The 26,705-nt window shown below is 43.6% G+C and overlaps 2 protein-coding genes and 1 long non-coding RNA gene across 10 annotated transcripts in view; all 3 read left to right on the forward strand.

Moving 5' to 3' along the window:
* LOC107980833 (facilitated trehalose transporter Tret1-like) overlaps nucleotides 1–10,868 on the forward strand; it is a 48,011-nt gene extending 37,143 nt beyond the window's left edge. The window contains exons 2-3 of one of the 3 annotated variants that reach the window (XM_031927312.1): nucleotides 9,032–9,138; nucleotides 9,234–10,868. In XM_031927312.1, the coding sequence (XP_031783172.1) occupies nucleotides 9,090–9,138; nucleotides 9,234–10,612 (1,428 nt within the window). In that variant the 5' untranslated portion in view covers nucleotides 9,032–9,089 and the 3' untranslated portion in view covers nucleotides 10,613–10,868. Of the gene's footprint in view, nucleotides 1–9,031; nucleotides 9,149–9,233 lie in introns of those variants that run through there. The other 2 variants (XM_016983463.3, XM_016983464.3) reach the window with 2 other exon arrangements.
* On the forward strand, nucleotides 5,166–8,752 carry LOC100117067 (facilitated trehalose transporter Tret1). Of its 6 annotated transcripts, none has more exons than XM_031927309.2 (4): nucleotides 5,178–5,286; nucleotides 6,461–6,803; nucleotides 6,910–7,065; nucleotides 7,243–8,752. In XM_031927309.2, the coding sequence occupies exons 2-4, from the start codon at nucleotides 6,794–6,796 to the stop codon at nucleotides 8,553–8,555; spliced, it is 1,479 nt and encodes a 492-aa protein (XP_031783169.1). In that variant the 5' UTR covers nucleotides 5,178–5,286; nucleotides 6,461–6,793; the 3' UTR covers nucleotides 8,556–8,752. The 6 variants fall into 6 exon arrangements, with proteins under 6 accessions (XP_016838949.1, XP_016838950.1, XP_031783169.1 ...); XM_031927310.2 differs by having other exon boundaries at nucleotides 5,180–5,286; nucleotides 6,487–6,803; XM_016983460.3 differs by lacking the exon at nucleotides 6,461–6,803 and having other exon boundaries at nucleotides 5,166–5,286; nucleotides 6,840–7,065.
* Nucleotides 10,869–20,200: 9,332 nt separating the features above from the next.
* Nucleotides 20,201–26,705, forward strand: part of LOC116416918 — a 31,521-nt gene continuing 25,016 nt past the window's right edge. Inside the window, exons 1-2 of the long non-coding RNA XR_004227217.2 lie at nucleotides 20,201–20,343; nucleotides 20,925–21,135. This is a non-coding gene — a long non-coding RNA (uncharacterized LOC116416918). The remainder of the gene's footprint in view (nucleotides 20,344–20,924; nucleotides 21,136–26,705) is intronic.

Consider the following 26,705-nt stretch of genomic DNA (forward strand, 5'->3'; position numbering starts at 1 on the left):
TCAAGGGAAGTATTGGAAAGTTGCCGCTTACTGTTTTCGATAACAGCCCTTGTGAAGGACTCTCTCGCTACGCTCGTAAAATCGTCGCGGACGCGAGAAATGTTCGATTTGACCGAAATCGACTTTACGTTTGCATTTGAACTTTAAAATAATATTTTTAAAAGCGCCATATTACGCTAGTTAAGAACGATCACCAGCGAGAGAAAAAAAATTCGCCAAGAGAAAAACAGTCAGCTACTGAGCACTTTTTTTTTAGGCTTGCGGAACCCTGCCGTTACTTCCCCTCATCAGCGACCAGCTCACATAAGAACCGTAATCCCTCCGCGGGTGATCGGTCAGAAAAGGACATCAGCTGAGTATCCTTGCGCATCTACCTTCCAAAGTAGGCCCTGATTTACGATACATCCCCGCGCACGCAAACCGATATTTATCCCGTACTAACAATGACCCATATTTTGTCGGAGGTCGACCTCGGCTTCGTTTTCTTCGCATACCCGTGACGACGTTTTTTTTTTCTTCCTCGTTCCTGGTCCCGTCGTCCCCCGCGAACGGGATCATAATTTGCCTTTTCAGATCAGCTATGGGGAAAACAAGCCGGGCAGGGGCTAATAAAGCACTTTTTCGGACACGACACTTCGAGAGAGCTGAGGGACCTTTTTGAGGGTGTTTTAAATGTTGGCTGTGTTGCGGCGATTAGATGTAGGCGAGGAAAGAGAGAGAGAGAGAGAGAGAGAGAGAGAGAGAGAGAGAGAGAGAGAGAGAGAGAGAGAAAATGTCGTTGGGATACATTGATGATTTACGGTGGTCGGTGGGATGGATTTTTCTTCGGCTGTGGATCATTTGTTTTCGAAGGTTTAGGGCAGTTTTCGGCCGCGTGGAAAAGTTTCTGCGATTGTTTGACGATGTATTTTTCAATTCGTAAAGTCAAATCGATGAAATATGATCGTTTTATGCTGAAAACATCGCAATATCAATCGAACTATAGTAAATAAAAATTGCACCGTTGATGGAGTTTCTTTTACAAGTATATGTTTATTCGAAAAGCAATTATGCTAAATCTCAAATTTCACAAAATCATACAAAGTCCTGCACCCAAACGTTATGTACCCAAACTCAATATTGCCAAAATCGACGTATCAATCAAACAGTGCGATCAATCACGCGCGCAACGACAGCCCTTGCAACCCTAAAAAGAAAAAATCTCTCCCACGAACAAGCCACTATACACACACACACACACACATGCACACGTGCGCATTATATACACAGCAGGCCAAGGCTCTTCTTAATTGACAGCCTAAATCCCCCGACGCACGCGTGCGTATCAAATCCTCCAGCCTAATAAGAATCGTCCTCTGCACCATCTCGGCAAAAGCAGAGCTGTGGCATCAAAGAAAGCCTGTATACCTACAGGGCCTCGAGCGAACGTTAGCGTACTGTAACAGTCGAGAGCAGAACCATAAATAATCCCGAGCGTATAGAGGCTATATACACGGCCGATAGCCGATATTCTTTTCACTTTCGTTCAGAGGCTGTCTGCCCCGGCGCGCAGCCGCCGCCGCCGCCGAGCGAATGTGGGTCACGGGGTCAACGGGCCATTGGCCGTGTTCCACTTTCGAGTTTCCTTTCGCTCTTCCTCAGCGCGCCGCCGATGCTCTCTGTCTCGCTTGCTCTTGTATACTGTGTACGCGCGGCTATTGCTTCCTCGCCGTGCGTTTCGCGGATCATCGCGCTGCTGTCGGGATTTTGGGCGTGGGATGCTGCGGTTTGGATGTAGTCTTATTTTTTTTTTTTTTTTTTTTGGTGAAAGCTTTTTGAATTGTGGTCTAGAGAAAATTTGATTTTCTACTTTGACCGATTTTTTATTCCTGCTTTCTTCTGCGCGTTGAAGTTTTTTGATGCGGTTTCTTCTCTCAACCTCTTAATGAATTCAAGATCGATTTCCACGTGCAGTTTTTGCAAATTAGGAACTTTAATATATAAGATTAGTTATATACCTAGAGTCCAAAGCACAACACACACTGTAATACAAATAAATCCAATAACTCGTAAACAAAAGAACAGAAACAAAGGACTTAAATAATCCTTCCTCTTCGAAAGTCGGCAACGCCGTACAAACTGGTATACAGACAGCTCATTTGTCGCTGACCATAAAGTTATATGTTACACTTTCATGTTTATGTTCTCATCTCGCGGCGAAAAGCAGATATGCAAATCGACATTGTAATGATGCATTGTATGCGCGATATGCATGATATACAACTCGTCCGTGACAGGTTGAGGCGTCGAAAAAAGAAACACACGTGTATACGTATATCAGGCCAGGAAGTACATAACTTTCGAGAGCGAGCGAAAACTGCTATAAACGAGAGCGCGCGGCGCATATGCATAATGCATTCGCTCTTGCCCCCGCCGAAACGAGTAAAAGTATACGCGCGAGAACAAAAAAGAAAGGCCCTGTTTTTTGTATTATGTTACCATCACACAAAGAAAATTCTACATATATATAATAAGGAAAGTCACGATAAACCCGCGTGGCCCAATATATCGAGAGAGAAACGCACATAGCACGCATAACCGTGTAACCGGTGCCATTAGTAACCGTCGACCCAGAGTGCTCGGTTTCAATGCAGGGCGCGACACTGCAGCCGTAGGCCCCGGAAACTCGCGCTTTCACTTTCCCCTGCATGCGCTCTTTTGCGTATACGTACGTATACACTTTCCCCTCTGACACTTTGTTCGGTGTAGGTGCGATGCCTCGATTTTCGAAAAGGAGCGTATCGAGGCGGGAATTGGGTTTCTGGGTTACAGCCCGCGACAGATGGATAAAACAAACACACCTTTTCTCTAAATTCGCTCTCACTTTCTTCTCGCCAACACGGGGGATATCCTACATCTTTCACTTTTCTTCGGCGCTTTTAGCGGGAGAGGGAAGATTAGCGAATGCTGCGGCGGCGGGATATGATGCACCGATTACGCGTTTTTACGAGCGATTCTGTCATCGGTGTCTATTTTTACTTGTGCGGTTGGTATTAAATCTTGCGCGAAAAATCCCGTATACTGTTACACGCCGCAGATTTTGAGAAATATAGTGCGTAGCTCTCGATATATAATAATAGGAGCAACGAGCAACGAGTGAAATGCGCTTCCTCCGAAAGTCCATGTACATAATGCCCTGTCCGAACAATTTAGCATCGACAAAGAGTGAGAGAAAAAGAAAGGAAGACTCGCTCTCGACAGTTACACACTCTCGCATTGTCTCATCTCTCCACCCGAAGGCTTACCTTTCTTCTCTCTATCCTACTCGCTTTCTCGAGCCTCCGCAACCCATATTACCCATCGCATACACGCCACAGCACACATCGTCGTCTCGAAGATCGGAAGCGTCGCGGCCGTCATCGATGGCACGATTACCGAAGGTCTTTCTCTCTCTCTCTCTCTCTCTCTCTCTCTCTCTCTCTCTCTCTCTCTCTCTCTCTCTCTCTCTCGGGGCCTATAACCTCGCGTCGCGCTCCACGCGTTGCGAAAATTTCTCGGGTGGTCCTCGTTTCGCGAGCGGCGCCCGGGCATTATACCAGAGAGGAGAGCTTCAAGGCGGCTTTCGCAACGTCCTTACGGGGCAGCAGCTTTCTATTTCGAAAGGATTCGAGAAACGGAACATCTGCTGTACGCTCTGCAGCCGCAGCAGAGAGCCGCCGACACGAGTTTCTTGGGCGAGGCTCGACTGTATATATAGGCGGTATATGTGCGAGGATGAGGATGAGGCTGTCGCAAGGTTGGACCGAAGAGTGCGATTGGCTTTATAGGTGGTAATGAGGACGAGGAGTGCGCGCGCGTGTGTGTAGCGCGAAAAATGGGTCGGGGATTCCTATGGAATGTTGCGCGCGACTTTGACGCTTGGCTCTCGATAATATACGTTGCTCAAGATTTCTTCTTTCGGGCTTTTGAAATTTGTTTGATTTATGCGTGATAATTTTCGAGGGCGACCGGCTTCTCGAATTCGGCTGTGATGGTGTGACTATGTAAACGCATACATATTCCGATTGATAAAATTTTGTCAGATATTTGTATAAGTAAGAATTATTCGAGGGCTGCATCTACGCACAAAGTTTCTTTACTCCTCACCGCCATAAACCTCGCCGTCTACATGGCACACGACGCGCCTGCAGTAGGCATACCTGTTCTCCCTTGCTTTCGCATAGCCCTTGCGCGCGCGTGCGCCACGCGTCGCAGCTATATAAAGTCGCAATGAACTCCTAGTGCAAAGCGGTGCGTTTATGCGCGTGCAATTTGTCGGAGGCTGCAGCGACGCTCACGCGCCAATAATCGTAAATGCATAAAACCATAAAGGCGCGAGGGAGTACAGGCACGCGCGCGTGCAATTACGGCTTTTCGGAGATTGAGGGGGATATTGCCTTCCTTCTGGAGAAAGGCCTGTGCTGGAAAAATTTTCAGTTTTGGAAATATGCTTGGAAGTGTATTAGCAGTTCGGATTACGCGTGTAAGAAAAAATATTATTTATTTCTGAAAAAATTGCAGGTAAGTACGCGCCAGCATAACCTCTAGATTATCTTCGCTGAACTATAATTAAGCGGAAGTGCATGGTTAGAGCCACATTCGATTGACGTATAATCATCGATTACAATTTTTCAATCCTAAGAATTAGCATATACATCGCCGTAAATACATCGCAAACTATACTCATTAGCATGGCTGATTTCTGCCTTGATGGATTTTTATACAATAAAGTTCAGCCCAGTGTCCTTTCGATGCCTCATAGCGATAAACGATGATCGACAGCCGTCGCCTTCCGCGATGATTTCACTTTGTAATGTGTTACGAGGAAGCCTTAACGGGAGGAGCGCCTCTCGCTATTAAATTTTTTTCCATTTTATCTGTGGCGCACTCGACGATCAACAGACTATGCGAACAATGACGTTTTTTCATCCTCGTGCAAATGCACTTAGAGGCTGAGCTTTTAACTTCAGAAGCACGCGGGAGCTCTTATTCAGTCGTAGTCCATATACATATACATATATGTGACACGAAGAAGTGCTAATCGCCACGATTATCCTCCAAAATACCTCACCTAATAACACCGTCGCTCAATCCAATAAATCTTCACTCGGGCATTTTCTCGCTAACCCAGCGCTCTCGAGAGTTTCGTCTCGCAGTTTATCTCTGCGCAGCAACTGTGCAGATCGTTACACTCCGTCTCTCGTATAAAAAGCGTCGCGTAAAATTTTACTATACCCGACACGGCAACGAAGGTCCTGCCCTTCGTAGGTATATACGCGCATGATATTATTTAAATTACTCGCGCGCGAGTGTTTGGATAGGCCGCTGTCACCTTGGGAATTCTGCTTCACATTCGCGGGATTATATTCTTTGTGCAATATCGATGAGGCCGACGGATCACGTTTTGCGCGTATCGGATTTGGCACGAGATTTTGGCTGGCATTGACGAGACACGGATCTCATAAAACAAGGCTTCCTCCGACCTCTGTGTGTAAATGATAAAGTAATAGCCGAGTAATTATCGTCGTTGTATGCGCGCTGCGCTGTGAAAAACTGGTTTCCGCTCGCGAGGTGTATAATCTCGCTACGAATGATCTAATTAGAATTAAGCGGACTGCTTTTTTCGCTGCAAGATTGATCAGCGCAGTGCGTTGTTTTATCGTGAAAATTAATATATTACGCGATGTTTCATTCAGTCTCCGTTTGTTACGAATCTCCCGCAGTCGAGCGAGGCCTCTCGGACCGTAGCCTTCGTACGCGCGCGTTTGTTCTTCTCGATTTACAAACTATTCTGTTGTACGCGCTGCTTTATTAAACAATGAGTTCAGTACACCGACGATTTCACTCTCGAACGTCCAAAAGAATCCCATCGCTAATTCCGTATACGTCAGTGCTCATCAGATTCTCATCGGTCGTATACGATCTTTACAACTCCATATAAAGCAATTACTCCGGTATCTTCTGCTATCTTTACAATCTCCAATTAGATCGTTGGCAATCACTGGCAATTCTCAGTAGACAGCCTCGCGACGTGTTTGAGCTCCAGTCAGCTCATCTTGCCACCTACTAAGAGCACCTTCGAACTCGCTCATTTGCATGTATTTATATAGAAATAGACCCAGCCGAGCAGGTTCACACGCGATTCTCGCACTCGACGCATCATGGCCCACGCCTGGCCTATCATCGTAATTACACGGCCAACGACGACTGTGTAAACGCTCGGCGTTATAAGTTCGGCACGTCTCCGTTGTGTATTATACATACACACACACACACACACATACACACGCACACACACATATATATATATATATATATATATATATATATATATATATATATATACAGCGTGTCACGGCTGGTGAGTGTACTTGATCGTGTGTAGGGCGCCGGCGAGCGCTAAGTAGGTCGTGACCCCAAAATTATTGTATACGCGAACTAGGCGTTTTCGGTCTTGTTCTCTATTAGCGCTCGGGAGGTTGCTGCGACACGAGGTCGAGGTGGAGAGCGAGAGAGAAAAAAATTCAATGCCAGCTTGTCGAGCGATGATGATCGGGACTCTAGCTTTTTAGGATGGACTTGTGCTTCTTCGTTTTCATTGCAAATATTATTGCAATATAATGTGTACATTTTGCTTTTGTAAACGATATCGATATTCTCGGTGACAAAGCACTCTGATATCTGAAATTCTGATCTATTATCCACTGGCTACGTAACCAGTATCGAAGTTTATTACTAAGGGAGATAAATCAGTTCAACGCTATCGAGTAGAAATATGCACCGTCGTATGTGAAATTTCTATAATAAAATGTTTTCGATAGATTAGATTGTGTAAACTTATCTTATCGAAAAGATGTAAAATTGCGACTTCTTATGACATCCGTACTGCAGGAAGAGGACAAGTTGTTAAGGTACAAACAGCAACATTTGTTAGTTCACACAGTAACTTCCAGTTAAACGGTCTCGTAATGGGGCCCGAAGTGTTAAAGAAGAGCAAGCAGGCTTCTGACATAAAATCTCATGTCCAATGGATCGCAACTTTTGGAGGTATTTGCTCTCGTTGTTTCTAAAAATTATAGTGTTAAAGAGCGTGCGAAAAAACCTATTGTGTTATATATTTGATTTAGATTTATAACCAATAAGTTTTTTCGAAACGTGTGGCTTCTACTTGCAAGCATTTTTAAAATTACATCAGAGTAGTAAAATTAATTTATCGAATTCTAGTGTTCCTGCTGATGTTTGAAGTTGGAATAAATATCGGATGGGCTTCTCCAAACCTTGCACGATTCGCCAGCGAAGATTCACCTATTCAGATGACGACGGATGAAATATCATGGGTGCTAGCTTGTACCGGTATCGGAGGCTTCTTTGGATCTATACTATTCTCAATAGGCTTGGAGTTCTTCGGCGGTAGAAAAATTGTTCTTGTTATATTCATAGCTATTTCCCTGTCTTGGATATTTTTGATAGTCGCGAATTCCGTTGTATGGATATACATCGCTAGGATATTAGGCGGAATTACCTGTGCAGGATCATACGCTTCTTTTTCAATCTACTTAGGCGAAGTTGTGCAACCCGGAATTCGTGGTACTGTCGTCGCTGTAGCAACCGGAGGCAATGCTCTAGGAATTCTTGTTGGAATTGTCACAGAAACGTACATTACGGCTATGAAAGTATCCTGCCCAATTTACTTGGTATTTTGTGTGATATCGATTTTACTTTTTATATGGCTCAAGGACTCTCCTTATTATTGCGCGAAGAAAGGTGATTTCAAAAGTGCCAGAAAATCAATAGCTTTCTATTTTCCCGGATGCGATGTAGAAGAAGAATTAAAGCCTATACAAGCCTTTGTCGAAGCCAATGCTAATAACACTTTAAAGGGTAAGCTCAAACAACTCAAGGAACCCGTAGTTAGGAAATCGTTACTCATCATTTTTATCATTTTTGGACTGCCACATGTAAGCGGTCAAGTTAACATCATGTCATATATGGAAATAATTTTGAAGAACGGAAAATCTGACCTCATTAAGCCACAAGAATTTGTTATTTACGCGAATATTATCAGTATTATAGCGACACTCGCAAGTATAAGGTTTAGCGACAAATTCGGCAGAAAAGCAGCTTTGATATTCTCAAGTATTGGTTGTGCGATTGGAATGGTTTGCTTGGGAATACACTTCTTCTTACTAACAGAAAACGTTGATGCACAGTCCCTACAGTGGCTGCCAATCTTTTCTATAGTTTTTTATTTGATCACTTATGCAGTTGGGTATTCTCCGGTTCCCAGTACTGTGTTGAGTGAACTTTTCCCTGAAAGCATAAAAAGTCTTGCGGCTTGTTTTGCTGCTTTAGGTGCTTCTTTTTTTGGTACCATAGTTACAAAATCTTTCCAACCAGTAGTCGATACTTTTGGAGATGCATACATATTCTGGCTTCACGCTGCTTTATCACTAGTTACAATACCATGTGCGTTATTATTGTTACCCGAAACGAAAGGTAAAACTTTTCAACAAATTCAAGATGATCTGATGAAGTAATATTTTATTGTAAACACTTCATTTGTAAAAAAGAAGAAGCGATAAAATTTAGGCTTATTATATAAGTAAAAATGTATTTTTTGGATGTAGTATATTCACGTCAATTAATGTAAATGTATTAAAAAACATTCACACAATATGTAAAAAAATGTTTTGTGAAAGTTTTAATAAATCCATATTGTGATATTTTTGTAAAAGGTAGTCTTTCTTTTATATATTAGTATACTATTACAATTACATAGGTTTATCTGATATTTTTAATAAAAAAATTTTGTCATTTGTATCCAGTACTACTGGCGCATACTAATTCAATTACCTATAGATTATAAGCATCAGTTTCACCTCATATCGTTACTGTCATTTCCAATTAAAATTTTTCACGAATGCAATGATAAATGCTGCTAATCTTATCGTAAAAGCAAATGCAATTATGTGATGACTTGCTTGCACCAGACAGTTATATGTCTTACTTGCAGAAGACGAATCTCCAGTTGCTAATATACTTTGGAGGAAACAGCAACGTGATATGATATTATGAAAGTTAACGTCGAGTCTTGCAAAAAATGGATTCCAACATTTGGAGGTAAACTATGGTAGTTATTTTACTATAAAATTATGTAGTGCGAAGTACTCATAACCTTGCCAAGGATTGTTGTTTTCAAATTGTTGTAATTTTAGTATTTATGCTGCTCATTCAGGTAGGTATAAACCTTGGATGGCCTTCTCCAAATCTAGTGAAGCTTACGGCACCTAATTCAACGATCCCGGTAACAGCGTCGGAAGCTTCCTGGGTCATATCTTCTGCTCGTCTTGGAGGATTTGCAGGTGCGATCGTAGCTTTAATTTGTGTCGCTTTTGTCGGTAGCAAGAAAACTATTCTTTTAACATTGGCTATTATTAGTACTTCGTGGGCATGCGTGATAATAGCTAACTCTGTTGATTGGTTGTACACTTCTCGATTTTTGAGTGGACTCACACAGAGCACGACCTTCAGTAGCTTTCCTCTCTATTTGGGTGAAGTATCACCGCCAAAAATTCGCGGAGCTCTAATGTGTCTATCCATGGTTGGCGCGCCTGTAGGTATATTTTTTGGCACTATAGCAGAGTCATACTTATCTATGAAAATATCCAGTTCAATATACCTGGCTCTATGTTGGATAGCGATGATCATATTTATATGGCTTCCGGATTCGCCTTATCACTTAGTGAAGACGGGTGATCATAAATGCGCAAGGAAATCAATCAACTGGTATTTCAGCAATTGCGACGTAGATAAGGAACTCGACGAGATCAGAAATTTCGTGGAAGCTAATATTGGACAAAGCATGAAAGAACAGTTATACGAATTAAATTCTCCACATATCAGAAAATCCTTGTTTGTGCTATTAACATTGTACATATTGTCAGAGCTGTGTGGCGCGGTTAATCTCCTCGCTTACATGGAGATTATTTTAATCCATGCGAAGTGCAACTTCGTATCACCCAAAGTGTTCGTTATATTCGCCAGTTCTTCTGGGATATTCATGATCGGTTTAACCATGAAACTAATAGAAAAATGTGGCAGAAGATTCCTCATGATGATATCGAGTATCGGTACCAGTTTGGGAATGGTAGGATTGGCAACGCACTTCTGCCTTTTGAATGCTAACGTAGATCCAGTGGTAATACAGTGGTTACCGTTTATTTCTATAATGTTATTTTTGATGACATTCGCAATCGGATACAGTTGCGTCCCACACACAGTATTGGGCGAACTGTTTCCTGATAATGCCAAAAACGTAGCGGCATTTTTAGCAACTCTGACAGCTTCAATATTTGGCTTTGTAATTACGAAGGCTTATCAGCCTATGGTAGATTTTATGGGCGAAGCATTTGTATTTTGGATTCATGCAGGATTTTCAATAATGGCAGTTCCGTGTATAGTCTTCCTGATGCCCGAAACAAAAGGAAAAACGTTTTTGGAAATCCAAAATTTACTCGTCAAGAAAAAAGATGCTCTGTCAGTGGAAACGAACATTCCGTACTTGAACAAAGTGGAAATGATAACAGAACTGTAGAACAGTGCGATGTATTGTGATTATTCTTAATTTAAGAAAAATACTCAACGAATGTTTGATTATAAATACACGTATGTTTTGGAAAATATTTATAAAGCGAAGTCTGTCTAGTCAATTTCCGTACAATGATTACTTCGAAGCAGTTTGTAACACTTTATCTACGAAGCAAATGCAATTGGTAAACGTTGCGATTAGTAAATTCTGTAAAACAATTAGATCAATAAAAATCACCACTGCTTCCTCGCCTAACCACAAATTCCTTTACTACATAAAACAGACTTATTCGACACCCGCCTGAACTCTCCATTTATAAAACCATGTGTTGTCTTTCAACCCATCAAATATCGATGAAAAAAAGTCCTCATATCGACACTCATCGCGAATACACCCGCGCGATAGACCTCTTTCACCCACCGCACTGGCCTCTATGTAGCTCTGCTTTCGCTCGACGAGCAAAATCTTTCTCCGTCTTTACCTACAACGGAACACGCAAATCGGCTCATCATCGCCTATTTCGGATACAATAGCAGAAGCACCAAGAAAGAGAGAGAGAGAGAGAGAGAGAGAGAGAGAGAGAGAGAGAGAGAGAGAGAGAGGGAGAGAGAGAGAGAGAGAGATCATCACGGGTTAAGTGGGTTAACGGGTCACAGACGCCCACGATAAGCCAGACGCTTCGGCAGCAGCGGTGGCGGCGGCGGAGAAAAGAAGCCTCGCTCTCCGAGCGTGCGCGTGTGTGTATAGGTGTGCGTTTGCTCGCGGAAGAAAGGAAGGGAAGCCTGAAAAGAGGATGTGCCGGCTGAACGCGCTTTCTGTTTTCTGGGCAGGCTAATGTGCGGTGGATCGCGAACGAGCGCGACGAAAGTCGTTCAGGAGGTTAATTTCTTTGGCGTATACCTATATACTTGTATGTGAGGCGGCCGAATTTTCTAACGCCTCGTGGACATATCCGCTAGTGCTTTTCTTCTTTAATTGGAACGGCATTTTTTTGTTTGAATTCTCGAAAGGAACAAACAGAACCCTACTATTGATGCATCGATTGTAAGGAGCCTCATGATGTCATTCCGCACATGAGCAAAAAGCTCATTACGAGCTGCATATGGATGCGCCGCGAGCGCATAATTTATGAAAAACACATAAAATAAATTAACCGCGGAATCAGCATTCAGGAAGCGCTCGGGACAAAGTACAAAATAATCAAGCGATTAAAAATCCCGTCTCACAGTATAATACGCCAGTCACACTTCGCAAATTAAAACACTCGGACGCATCATTCTCTCCTTCTTCTCGATCACGGCCACCCGCCACACGTGCGAATTATGTGTGAGAATAAAAAAGAAAAAATGACTGTTTACAACACACACGTCGTCCGCGATTTTTTCGTCTCTTCCGCACTGGCCAACTCTCACTTTCTCCACGACGACGCGCGCGCGATATCTCGCGAATGACCCGATTCCAATGACGGGCTCATCGCGCGAGAAAGCGAACGGCTCGTGTCGCTCTTTCGCGAAGAGAGAGAGAGAGAGAGAGAGAGAGAGAGAGAGAGAGAGAGAGAGAGAGAGAGAGAGAGAGAGAGAGAGAGAGAGAGACACGTAGGTATGCAGCAGTGCCGTACAGCGTGTACTGGTACACAACGTGTGGGTCGCGGTGAAACTCGCGACTTTTTTATTTTCCAAGGAAGATGGAGGTGAAAGAGAGCTGCGCGCGGGATAAGGAGAGACGTGACCCGCGGAGACGTCGGCTTTCCACGCGCGCACTGTAATAACGGATGGAAAATCGCGCGCGTTCGATTTGCATCCGTTAGATTCGCGATGCTTTCGAAAAAAAGCTACCGCTTATAACGCGCACGTGTATAAAGAGCCGCGCGTCGCAGACACAAAGAAGAATAGAGACGACAAAGGTCGAACGGCGCGAAATTTCGCGCCGGAAACTCCGCTCCACGGAAGAGTGACTACGACGACGTCGCGCTGGGGGAGATTATGCGTTATTATTTCGGGGTACCGCGTCATTGCGCCACTGCGGTGCTGGAGCCATTATGTGCGATCGACATCCGTTCGATCTATTTTCGAGGCGGGATTCAAGGAAAAGATCGAATTAAAAATTAAAAGATTATAAGATCTCCGAATGGCTGTAATAACGGTTGTTTGCGTATTCAAGAGTCGACGAGGATTCTTTTCTGCCATTTCACACCTATACTCCGCACGTTATATAGCCGTGAGATCATTCCGTATATTTGAGCAAGCAAGAATTCCGCGACACGAGCTTGTTTGTGAATCCTGAACGTGCGCGAATGCAAATGCGCTTATATTTCCAGAAACATTTACTCGCGTTAAAAGGTACACGAACACTTACGTAACAATTCCAGCTCGAAGACGTCGTTCGTCTTCCGGCGTGCCGACAAACGCGATATAAAATAGTTGACCATATATTAAAATAACTCTTATTCGAATTTTTTCGGTCTACAACAAAATCGACGCCAATCAACAAATCCATCGCAACGGTTCGCCTGAGCGATACTAGCTCGCACGCACGTACGTATTACAGCTGCGTGCAATTTGTTCTCGGGTTCATACATTCCCCCTTTTGTGTGTGTGCTCTCCGCGGCGCGACGACGACGACGACGAGAGTCAAGGACGCGACAGCGCGGCGTTCAAGGTCCCTGATGCGAGAGCGTTTCCTGCTCCGATGTGCGTCGCCGGTATACACACACACACACACACACACACACACACACTCGATTACTCGAGTCTCGCGGATTCCTGTACATGCCCGAGTGTATAGCGGATTTTTCATTGTTTCGCGCCTTGTGTAGACGCGCGAGATACGATGGTTATACGAGAGCTGCGAGGAAGGTTATGCGATATTGTGCAGCTACTTCGACCGCTCGTCGACTTTGTCACGACGACTATATGAGCGTAATAAAGAAGTCGCCTATATAATACTGTGGCGACTTTTGGAGACTGCGAGAGCTGCGTGACGTTTTGGGATGTATATAGGCGACGCTGACGTGTGTACGTAAAAAGCACGTGTTTGATTTTTTCTTTTCGAGTTTGTGGTATAAAATCAGCGATCAAGGCGTTTCTGCACGCGTATGTATCGTCTATATTTTCCCTTCGACTTACGTAAAAAGCCGTAACACATAACGTCCACCTTGTACTCGACGCTATACTCGCACGCAATATATTCTTCAAAGTAGTACAGCGCTTACGTCAAGAACGATGACACGTCGAGGACCAACGAACAATCAACGCGTGTGCATATGCGCCAAAAGCCAATCGTCCGTATAAGCGGCGATTTTTCACTTTGGTATAAAAATATTATCCTCTTATGTGAACACTCCGTCGGGATATCCCGGAGAAAGTGAAAGGAAGAGTACAGTGCGTCGCTGGTAGACGAAGGGGAACTTGATGGATGGTACGGAACAACGCACACAAACACAACCACCACGCGCTGCAGCTCTCCCTCTCATGCTTCTCATATGCCGCGTGCACATTAAGGCGCTCATCGCTCTTTTCGCGGGGCTTTTCGTCCCGGCGCGCGGGCGTCACTTCGCGCGAGGAGAGCATAAATATAAAGTCAGGGCCAAGAGAGACTGACCGAACGAGCGTTAGCTGCACTACATCCCATGATTCTTCTTCTCCTTCATCTCTCCTTTGGCCACTCGTTCGCATGATTTGTACCGCTAATGCGGCGTTTAGTTGTGCGAATTGCCGAGGAGTGCCGTATGTTATAAATGGCGTGAGTGTATGCGTCATGTGTGGAAGATTGGGGGTAAATTGATTTATTCAGCGAGCGAGTGGATATTTATTGTTAACTAGGCTATTTGCCATTTTTCGCGCTCGATCCTCTATGCATATTTTCACACGATCTCCGATGCGGCGCGAAATATATTAGACTGTCGAGGGCAATAACGATGATAAAATATGTGCACACAGTATGCGTAGAAAGTCCGGTCAGGTTTCACGCGAATATTAATACATTTGCATGCGCTGTGTAGCGCCAAATTGAATGCAAATACAGAATATAAGTACGTTGATCGTATAATACAATCCTGCACGTCTATGGAAAGCGGTCGCGAGATCCATACGCGCGAACCGTATCAGCATAATTTAAACCTGTGGATACATATATAAACGCCGACAATAATCGCCGTGCGTTATAACACTCCTGGCCCACATTCCCATCGAGCATCTGATATCTCGATTTATTGTCTCGCTACTCGATACAAATAGTCGAGTGGCTGCAACCAGTGTTTATACATCCAGACAAACGACAGAAATATTCGCGTCGAAGAGAAAGAAGTCACCGATCGATCACTATCGCGTTTACTACGCGTTCGCACACAATAGCCGGTGGTGGCACATGTGGAAATTACCATTAACAAACTCAAACCTCACCAGCGCACATATAACACGCGCGCAAAAGGCAAACGCGTCAGACTCGCCCATCCGGTCCGGAAGTTCGACATATTGCGGCTGCAATACACACACACACGCGCGTACTCGTTTACGCGACTTTTTTTGTTCTCCATCTAGTCCTTGAAAGTTCGAGAGCGCACACCATCGAAAATTGTCACGGCCTACTTGTGCCTCGTGTATATACATACAACTGCTGCACTGCCGCGCCAGGGCTGCGCTTGTATACGTCCGTGTATTAGCATATTCCGAAAAGGCGTGTCGGTGTGCGAGCAATGAGATCGGCGGCGACTCTCTCGTCGTTGCGTTAAATTTCCATTTCCTGCCCTTTGTCTCCTCGCTGCCGATTCGAGGTTAACGTGCCTGCGTTCGCCTCATATTGGCTTGTTTATGGGGGAAAGGTGAAAGTAGTCATTTTTTCGAACGTGTGCGTGCGTGTTTGTATGGGTTTATTATATGAGGATAGTCGAGTGAGTTGTCAAGTGAATTCAGATGGCGCTTTGTTTATCGACTATATTTCCTGCTTTATGCCGTAATTTATGAATAATTGATAATTTATAAAACTATAATTAAATTGATCGATCGTTCACAATGAATCATCTATTTTTTTATTGTTGATACAGGTTCGCACGCCTTCATCGCACACACACACACACACACACACACACACATCAAGGAAGCAAACATCTGCAGAACACAGTACAAACGTTTCTAATTGGCCCCGATAAAAATAGCAAAACCAAGACAGCAATTTATTTATCAAGCAAATTTCGAATAAGAATTACAATGTCTCCTTCATCAAACACCTCGCGTCTCTCGCTTGCCAGGAAAATTTTCTTCTCCATCCCAAACGTCTCTCTCTGGCATGTTCCTATATAACCGCGTGAGTAGCTCATCTCTCTCTACTCGAGACGAAAACGATCGAGAGCCGCGGTATACCGCGCGGGACGTTTCCGATCTCGCCGTGGAATCCAACAGAGACGACGGCACTTGGCTCGCTCGGCAGAAACGGAAATTCGGCAACGACTATATAGCCCTGCGGTTTTAAGAGCTCGTTAGCTCTGTTTGCGGCGGCGAGCTCTCGTAAAACGCACTTGCGCTCAATATATATATATATATATATATATATATATATATATATATATATATATATATATATATATATATATATATATATATATATATATATATATATATTCGCGCGCGAGAAGAGGAGAGCATCGTGAATCATCCGGCTGACGAATGACGATTTTATAGATGTGCTATAGGGAAACGCTTCTTGGATTCTATTCCGTGCGCTACTGGAATTATTACCATTTGTCGTTAGGGGTGTGCGAGTCGAAAGTCGAGTTTTACATTAATTGTTTACGACATTATGGTGCAAATAATTAAACCAAAGGCATAATAACATATTATAAATGTTTAGATTTTAAGTTGACATATGAATTGAAAAGATTCAATAGATTACAAAAGCAAAAAAATGCTGATAGGTTGAAAAATCAGTCCAAAATAATGAATCGAGTTATTTTTTAGGCAAAAGCTCGAAAAAAAAACTCGAAAAAGTACTCGAGGCTTACATATCACTGTTACGAAACAGGGAAAAACCATAGTATTCGTTAGATATATGTAAAAACTCGACAATCATGGTATTTAAGTAGATTTTTAACATCCCAGAGTTATTTTGCAATCAAAACAAAAAAAGTTCGAGTTTAACTCGCACATCCCTATTTGTCGCATTTAATACGATCGCAGTAGTTTTCGCACTTTCACCGCGGAAAAGTAGTGCAAATTCGTGTATATAGGCTAGAAAGCAAAGACACAATGTCGCAGGTCTCGCGACGATGACAGCGGGCGCGAAAGCTGGGCGCGAAGTAATTAGCATATATGCTGGCTTTCGTTCTCAGTAAAGCGTTTGACACTGCTCGACGCGATATACTGGCGTCGAGCCGATTATGAGACACTCGATAGTTCGCGAGTAGTTTACAACTGCATATTGGTTGTTAGCTGGGCTGGTTGGAACTAGATTGTAATAGGATTACAATCCACTGCCGTTTCCGATTGTCTAAGCCCTATTAATTTAGCCTCATAATGTGTCACTCTTGGGTGAATCACGTAAGCTGGGTTTTTTCACCGGCAAGTGATCTTGTTTAGTCTACGGCTACCATCTGACTCGTATTTTTTACAATTTCGTCTCTTGCGTAGAGTCGTTACTCTATATTATGGAAAGTAAACAAGCAACGATGCGCCTGATGGTGCGTAAAACAAGGCAAAAATACAACGATCCATTTCAACCTTCTCCACTACTTCCTATTGATTCACATTGGTAAGTAAGTAAGCAACGCGATAACGTGACGCTCCTCCCGTGAACAGGCGAAAAAAATCCGACAAACTTTGCATGCTCGTCGCAAACAAAAATATTATCATTACCGCGCGTTCACGAAAATATCCGCGATCCAGCTAAAAACAGTATATAGTATGACCTCTCCGCGTTGAACTTCCCAGAGTTGTCCGGAAAGAAAAACTTGCGCCGCTAATTAATCTCTAATGCCCGCCGTGCTGCCGCCGCAACTTCCTGATGGTCTGCTCGGAGCAAGAAATCAAACAAAGCAACTTCTTCGTTCTATCGCTCTCAAGGAGCTCTAGGGGAACGAGAGACGCGAAGGATTTCGAATCCAGGGCCGAAGCGCTAGAGAATCCTCGTGCGGTGTATAGAGCTCAAGTTCGACAAAGGTCGAGCGACGACCGAGAACGATTATAAGAGCTGTCGGCGCGGCGCGGCGGCCGATATGATTATATTTGCCGGCGCGACCAGTATTCCAGGTCTTACGCAATGAGCCAACGCCGCGGAAAATGTGCGCCGCCGCGTGTACGTATATCGCGTGCGCTTATCATTGTTTTGAGCCGTAACGTCGGGCTGGCATTGAATTTCGTCCGAGAGCGCGAGCTGCTGTTGTTTGACATTCGCGCTTTTCGCGCGAGGGATTGCAATTGTCGTTTCTTTTTTTTCTGTAATCTTTTCTAGTATGCCTTGTGATGCATCAAGTGCACTCTATACATAATAAATCTTGGACTTTTTCTTAAAATTTTATGAGAATGTAATAAATGTTGAAAAACATTCGTCAGTTACGTAAGGACAAGATTTGCGTCTCAAGCCTCGTGAATATGCTCCAAAGCAAGTTTTCCAGCGTTGCGCTTATTTTTCCGATATTCTGTTTTTAGCGCATAAATTCGTTTCCCTGCATTACCGCTATGCGCCAAGTAAATCGTCTCTGTGCGAAATAGGATGTAACGCGCTCTTCTTTACTTTGGTGAGGTGTGCAAATATCAAGTTCGTATCCGTGTGTTCACGACTGTACATGTATATCTGCGAGCGTGTATGCGATCGTTGTTGCAGTCGAGAAATGCAAACAATTGACGTCTCCTTGAGATTTCATCCTGACGATTTTAATCGGTGTTTGTATTGTGTGTTACACGTGGACGTTTGATATATCAGCTTGTCAATAATATGGTGATATTATTAGGAATTTTTATTGATTTAATTTTTTTGTCATACATCAACCGATCGAATTGAAAATTTGTTGAAAATTTGTTGAAATTGAAATAATGATAATCCTTTGACTCAAAATTTTTCTAAAAAAAATTTTGTTTGTAGCAAAAGGATTCCTATTGAATCGAAAGGAATCCATTTGAATCAAATAGAATCCCTTTACTTCAAAATGATTTTAATTTTGCGTCCTAAATTAAGATTATTTCCTCTTGATCCAAGAGGACATTTTTTTGGGTGTATCATCAACTGACTTCTCCTTTATACTTATTTAACCGAAAACATTCTGAATCACAATAGCTATATATTATACTCTCCTCGTGCATCGTTAAAAATAAGAACACAACTCTGCACGCTCAGCAATAAGGAAATGCTGCACAATACGTATAACGAAATGTAAACACTCTCGTGTAACAAACAACAATAACGTCTTCATCACCTATATCGTCAGCGACGACATCCTCCGTATCGAGAATAAAACTTCGCAATGACGCAAGCGTCCAAAATATACCTTTCGATAACCCTTAACGCGTTTAGCGCAAAAAAGTGGTTGCAACTCGTGGATTTTTAGATACCACACCAGACACACGCTGTCTAAAAGAAAGGCGCGAGAGAGTCGTGTATTTTTAATTGCGTCGGCCGGCGAGATATGACGCACTCGCAGTGGGAACGACGTCCTCAGGATCGTCCTTCGACGTCCTTGCGAGGGAACTGCTGTTGCTGCTGTAGTCGGCTTCTGACGCAAGGATTAATTGTGTCGAATTAATCGACCGAGCCGAGTTTCTATAGTCCTGACTATATAGATGTGAGCTGTTACCGGTTTTATTTCAGATGTCAGAGTGAAATGTTTCTTCGCGCTGTTTTTATAGGAGAGAGAGAGGTTGTGAGATTTTATTTCTAGCAAATTTTCTTATTTTTCTATAATATTACGAATTCATCGATTGACTCATCGAATTCGAATTCGCAACGGCAAACAGTCAACACTCAAACCCATACGATAATTCGCTCGCATAACGGACTCTGTTTACTTTTCAAAAGTGCTTCGCTCTCTCTAGTGTATACCCATATCGTCGATATCGACGATTGTCCGGAGTGAATACACTTCCGGGGGGAAGTACAAAGATCGCTGTGAACCGCGTAAATAGATACGTGTCACCTTGGCACCGCAAACGTCCTGTATACTTACGCACATATATTATATATACACTCGTCTCGAAGGTGTCGCCCTTTACTCCTCTCACAGGGTTGTGTATGTACCGTTCTTTCGCTGCATCGGTCAGGCGTATAGATATAGTGTATGCGTGTAGTGCTTACGATGAAACCGCAACGTCCGTAGCCTGAAAGTCATTGCGCTTTATGTATACCTTCGCCTCCTGCGTAAAGCGATACGATTTTTCCGTGAAATTTGAGTTTCACCGTATCGATTGGCGCCTTCCTCCCGTAACTCGATTGATCTGTTTCCGATGCAAAAGGATCATTTTTTTTTTTTTTTTTTTGATAAAAATTAAAAAGAAAACATTAAAAACTGCGTTAACTGACTGTGTCTCATTCTCCATGTTTCTGACCAGCTAAGGCAGGTGGCGTATGTAGGCACTTTTCTATTATCCACACGATGCTATCTGCGAAACGAGCAGTGCATATAGAACCGTGTCACCTATACCAAAACTGCTTTTTGTTAAAGATCTGCTTGAACCGCTCATGGTATAACTGCCTCTATCTTGTTGCACTTTTTGTCATACAACAGCTTTCTCGATTGTCTCAAAAGGGATAGATAGGTACGAATGATTTTCTACAAAATTTTTTGATTTTTCAGAATATATATATATATATATATATATATATATATATATATATATGTAATGAAAATGCAGAGTAAAATATTTACTCTCCACATATTATTCTTATAAAAAAAATAAATTATATCGTCAGATTTTTGATACCGTACAAACTCTACACAAAAATAACCCTACACGCTACACAAAATAATTTTACACAGGAAATAACTGCACGGAAAAATTCTACACAGATATTTACTGCACGGAAATTCTCCCCTATTGTGTTATACATTGTTGACAACAATAGGTTATACGATTGTGTAGAGTTTTGCGGTGTAGTAAAATTACCGAAAATGTGTGTAGGGAATTTCCGTGCAGTAAATATCTGTGTAGAATTTTTCCGTGCAGTTATTTCCTGTGTATAATTATTTTGTGTAGCGTGTAGGGTTATTTTTGTGTAGAGTTTGTACGGTGTCAGATTTTTTTCAAAATTTACTTTTCGAACGATTTTTTATTCGTTTCGTGTTTTACAAATTAAACTTTTTGATCAACGACGAAACAGTGAACTCTAATTTCCACAGCATTTCGTTGAATAATACGCATCACGCTTCTTCGAAATTCGAAAGGCGCATCAGGAAGCCAGAAGCCGAGTCGACTTCCGCGATCGGAAACACGTGCGGAAAAAGCTCCGTATAGATCGAAGTAGTCGTCGTCGTCGCGGGGACACTTCGCTATAACCCCGTCCAATCAGCGGACAAACAGAGGATGCTCCTCTGCGCGAGAGCAGCGAAGGTGAGCTTAATTGGCGCAATTCATATTCAAACGAGCAGTCCGCGAACGCGACCTTGACTGCTCATCGCCAGCGTATACGCATATACTCACACATGATAAATTGACAGGCGTGTTACATCGTTTTATGTACTGCCGACGTGTCTGCGTTGAGTTTGAGGTCGACTCTCCGATGTAGAGACGAGCGACGTGCTCCCCTCCTCTTTTATAGTCCGAGATTTTGACCAAATCCACACGCCCACTTTATACTGATACATTGTGTAGGAAAAAACTTGATCAGTGTACATTCATTGACACGCGCAGTCCGACCTCTTTAATTCGTTAACGAGTTCACTATCTGACGAGTGAGGATCAAGGTGCCATAAAATAATTGCAGCAGGAAGTAATTACACCGACTCGGCGTTGACAAGTGATTTCGGTATACATTGAGGCTATTAACGTCGCGCTAACCGTGAACGCCGCGATAAGGTCCGAGTGATAAGCGCGAAAAATGCAGCGCATCGAAGAATCGCACACACGCGCGCGTGCGAGCCTTGCTTTTTCGAGACTCGAGAAAGAACGGAAGAGGAATAGCGGCGCTTACGTGCTTAATTCCGAGAAGAGCGGCGCCACATTGAAGCGCCTGCTATTCTCACGTGTACACGTGACACAAGCGCGCATGACGAAAATTTGAAGGAGGATTGTGTATAATTGGGTTGTTTTGTGTGCTGCTCGCAGACGAAAATAGAGGCTGATTAGGAAGAATAGAGGAGTTTGTATTCGAGACTCTGGCGTCTATCTACGTGGGCTTGCAAATATGCGGAGATGAGTCGTCCTGAATTCTTATCGTGTATTTTACGTCAAGTATATTTTGAGAAAAAGGAATGGAAATGAAAAAAGCAAATCATTAATAAAACGAAATTGTACCAAGCTTGATAAAATGTATATAGAATTCGCGATAACAAACCGTTATTCGTTGGAATTCGACTTTCAATGATTCGCGTGATTGACGATGTTTACTCCGGAAGCGAACTTTTTCCACCTCAGTATTTTTTCGACATTGCTGACATTGAACGACAAAATGTTTTGAGATTGCAGACAGACTGCAGCAGTCGGGATTACGATCAACGCTCGTTTTATCAATGTCATTGAATTTAAAACGATGTTACTTTTTTCCTATATGTAGCAGTTTCGGTGCACACGTTTTATCTGTTATAGATATGGCGTTATCAATGTATGCACAAAGTTGCTACTTGGTTTCTGAATAATGGAACGGACGTAATAATTGAATGAACATTTAAACTTCTAAAAACGAAGCAGAAAAACCGCCGACGCAGCAGCATCGCTTCCCAGAAGGAAACTTTGTTCCTAAACCTCCGGTTCTCCGCTACCGGAGCTACCTATCTCTATACTCACACAGAACACACCAGACGCATTACACAGTTCTCTCTTTCTCTCTCTCGATGGCCTGTGTAGCGTTGCAGCGTCGACGTATTAATAGACAGTCTCGACCTTGACAGAGTCGCTTGGTTGCATCGCGAAGCAGAGAGAGAGAGAGAGAGAGAGAGAGAGAGAGAGAGAGAGAGAGAGAGAGACATCCAACCGTCGGCTCGCTGATAAGCCAAAACTGCCTTATCAGCGCGTACGCGCACGTGCTGTACGTAGCCAATGCACAGTGGAGTCGAGCGCGCGAGATAGAATTTTTTTCGCGGAAAAGCTCCCGGAAAAAGGCTCTGGCCGTGAGCAAGGCGAGCGCGCTCGCGCGTCACGTGGCCGCGACCCTGAACTTGACTCGTCGTGACGGCTGCGCGCGCGCATGCGACGTCAACGCTTCGCATAGTCGTGAGTGCAGTGGGAGGAGAAGGAGTCGAGCTTCTGGTGGGGGAGTTTACGAGCCGCGGAGATCGGTTGCTTGTATATGCGAGAGAGAGGCGATGGAGCTTTTTCAAAGAGGTGGGAGTGCGAAGAGAGAGAGAGAGAGAGAGAGAGAGAGAGAGAGAGAGAGAGAGCTTTAGTGGATTGATACTGAGTTGTTAGGGTAGGTTGGATGTGGAGGAATCAATTTCTTCGTGTAACGGCTCGAAGGCTTAGAGTCGGAGATCGCGTGCGACTGCGGAGAGTTATATGAGCTGTGGATGTTTTATTTCGATTCTCACATTGAATCTTAGCACAGACACATCTCTCCCCCAACAAAATTCCATAGACATCGATGACGAAGTGCACGATTATCCAGCGCGTCGGGACTTTGTCATTGAGCGTCTGCTCCTATACGGTCGACATTTCATCGTCGAAATATTTCGTCTCTTAGTGTCTGGCGCTTGCTTCTCGTCGTTTAGCCGTTGCCGCCGCGCTCGAGAGTCACCGAGCAACAGGAAGAACGTATATAGTCGGATTCGCATTCATGCATCCGCGATACGAATGCATATGCTATATATTGTAGAAAGCGCAGTGTTTTATTGGCCCCGAGCAAGGTCGCGGTGTCTCCTCGCCGCCTTTCAAAGATACGACCAGTATCTCATAGACCGTTTAGCGACTATCGTCGACGAGGTCCGCAAATTCAGGATCATTTGATAGAATCGATCGCACGTGCGGGGTCTTTGAAGAGAGGAGTTGGACTTGGTTCCTTTTTTTTTCTCTTTAGGTGACCGAGAGATGATTTGTTGGTGGACGTAAAGTTTTTGGAGTGAAAATAAAATCGGGTGTGCGTTTTATAAATGATGCACGTTATGAGCGCTGCAGTATATAATTATAAAAGCATTGACATTGATGATGAACTGGAGAAATTCTTTTTTTCCAAAACGGAATTTATGATAGTTTTTAACAAAACTTATAAATCTCTACCATTCCAAAGCTTCTCTTTTTAGAAGCGAAAAAGAACGAACGGGTACGGCTTTTGTGTGTCCCAGACGCGGGATCTGGGAAGAATTCGCGCGCGTCGGCTCGCGCAAAAAAAGCGAAGCGAGATCGAACATCAGAGGGATATGTTAATCGCTCCACGCGTCTATCCTTGAAGCGCGAGGAACCGCAAATTAGATGCGGGACTTTATGTCTCTCGAGGAGAAAACAAGATGACGAGAGTCGCTGGCTGATAATGGAATCTATTTCGGGACGTCGCGAAATTTCAATCTTTCGAGGTGACCCTTTGAAGATACGCGACGAAGATTAGTCGAATTTTTTTTATCGATCTGCGGTATCAATAACGAGCTTTGTTTCCAAACTTGTTAAATTTCTTGAGAAAAGTATAAGCCCGCATTCGTCATAACTCAACTTCGTTAAAAGTTGCAGGCGCACGTGGAAAAGAAAAGTGGCCGGCGAATTAACGTCGTAAATCTCGTTGGCTCTGTCCGAGGCATTTAGAGGCAAGCTTCTCAGCTCTTTTTCTCTCTTTCTTTGGGAAACTCGAAGTGGAGTTTGAGGAGATTTGCCGGGCTCTTGGGGCGAGAAGCGGAGAATCAGAGAGATAGAAATGGAGGTTAGCGCGGTGAAACCAGACGTCTATCCGCAGCGGCGATGCGACCTTAACCTTTCCCAATTGGGATTATTCATCGATTGTTTGCTCGGGAGGAAGAGGGAGCGAGAACTCGGCAAACCAATTACCAAGTTTCAAGCGCCGCGAGGTGCCCGCGTGAAATTGTGCAATCAATTTGTCGAAGCTCTTTTGACTAGAAAAACAGAGTTCAGCGTGCAATCGAACGGCGTGCAAATGAGCGAGAATTTCCCCGATTTCAATTGCTGCTCTAATGAATTCCCTCGAAGCTCTTGGAATTCTTTTCTCCGAATTTAAATAGCATCGATCTCTCACGGGTGATTGGTTCTCTGATGAACTTGAAACGATCGAACCAATCCCAAATCGCACGCGGATCACAGAGCCATAAAAAAGCTCCCGCTTCGACCTTTCAGACGTTAAGCTCTCGCGCGTTCCAAGGTAACACGTCCTGTTTTCTCTTCGAGACAGCCAACGCAAGCGAGAAGGAAGCTCCAACGATACGCGGAAGAAGTTGTAGTTTGGGAGGTTCGAAGGTCGCTAATCGAGAGCACGCGCCTCTCGTATAATCGATGATGAAGAGGGGAGAGAGAGAGAGAGAGAGAGAGAGAGAGAGAGTGTGTGAGAGAGAGAGAGAGAGAGAGACAGAGAGAGAGAGACTCTGTATAGCGGAAGATGAAAGAGGCGCCTCCGATCGAGGAGAGAAACTTGTGTATACGCGCATCATTTCTCTGCTCCCTCTCTCTCTTATTCCGGTTAGCCTTCGCCAAACAAGTGTAAATTTGTGTGTACACGGAAATTGCTTATTTCTTGGGAAAGAGAGGGAGAGGGCGATTTTATCGCTGCCTGACCTTTCGAGCGAGCGTCGAGCTTTCTGCGCAATTCCCGAACAATAAGGTGACGTACGTATATTGTGTGTATACGTGTACCTACACTTGAGTTTTGGAGGATGGAAAGTCGTAAAGTTTTAGTGCAGAGAGAGAGATAGAGAGAGAGATAGAGAGAGAGAGAGAGAGAGAGAGCTTCAATTCTTCTGAAAGCTCCACAGCTTATTTGAGTGTTCAAGTATACGTATACACGCGCGCATCGTGTACCACCTTGAATTAATGCGCGAGTTATACAATTTTGAAGGTAGTCGCGCGGCGGCGGAATTGTCATGTTGAATAAAAACACGCGGCGACTTGTATAATGACACACATATCCCAAGGCCGGAAAATCAACCTCAATTGAAATTCAGGATCACGAACAAACGAAACAAGCGGCGTGTGAAATAAGTGGCGAAGCAGCCTCGTGAAATTTCATACGGCCTGTACTGTGTGTGTAACGCATCGGAAAAGTCGCACCGCGACTGAATTAATCAGAACGATCGCGGCGGGAAAGAAATGCGAGGAAGTCACGCGATCGGTATCGTTGGCGATATACACATATAACGAGCCGTGTATATGAAGCCATCGCTGTCATATATCTCGCGTTTACAAATTGCCCTGTGCGCACACGCGGTCTAAGCGGCGAAATTACTTCGTTACGTGAACGTATGTGTATAGGAACGTCGAGTGACACGTCGTGTGCTCTGACGGTGAAACGCGAAGGGCATCACTTTTGCAAGAAGAGATTGAGTCTGAAATAAGCAGAGGATTTTGCGAGGAAAGCCTTGGGTGCAGTTAGATTTAAAATAGATGTGTACATGACCCGAGGTTTGTTTGATATTGAAAGGTATTGACAGATGGGATTTATTGATTTGGCAATGGATTTGGAATGATTGCCCTTGTAAATTATTGTATTTCATTATTATTATATTCGTGAATCTAATTTCACACAGCTTTTTATATTTCGAATTGGTTTTTCCCTCTATATATACAGTACTCGCAATAAATCACGCAGCATTAAGAGAGCGAGATGTAGGTACATATTACGCTTGAGCCCCAAGAGTAGCATAAACCTTGGAAGACGGATTTATAAGGACCTTTTGCCGTTTTATCTCTCCACTTTTTCTGCCAGTATTATTTATTAATTAGATCGTACAGTAACCGTCCATGGCAAAACATTTATCATCGACCCCAGCAAGCATCAGCCATACGTCTCCCCCCAAACGTTCGTATATCTAAAAAAT

Source organism: Nasonia vitripennis, chromosome 3 (genome assembly GCF_009193385.2).
Source record: "Nasonia vitripennis strain AsymCx chromosome 3, Nvit_psr_1.1, whole genome shotgun sequence".
Taxonomy (NCBI): domain Eukaryota; kingdom Metazoa; phylum Arthropoda; class Insecta; order Hymenoptera; family Pteromalidae; genus Nasonia; species Nasonia vitripennis.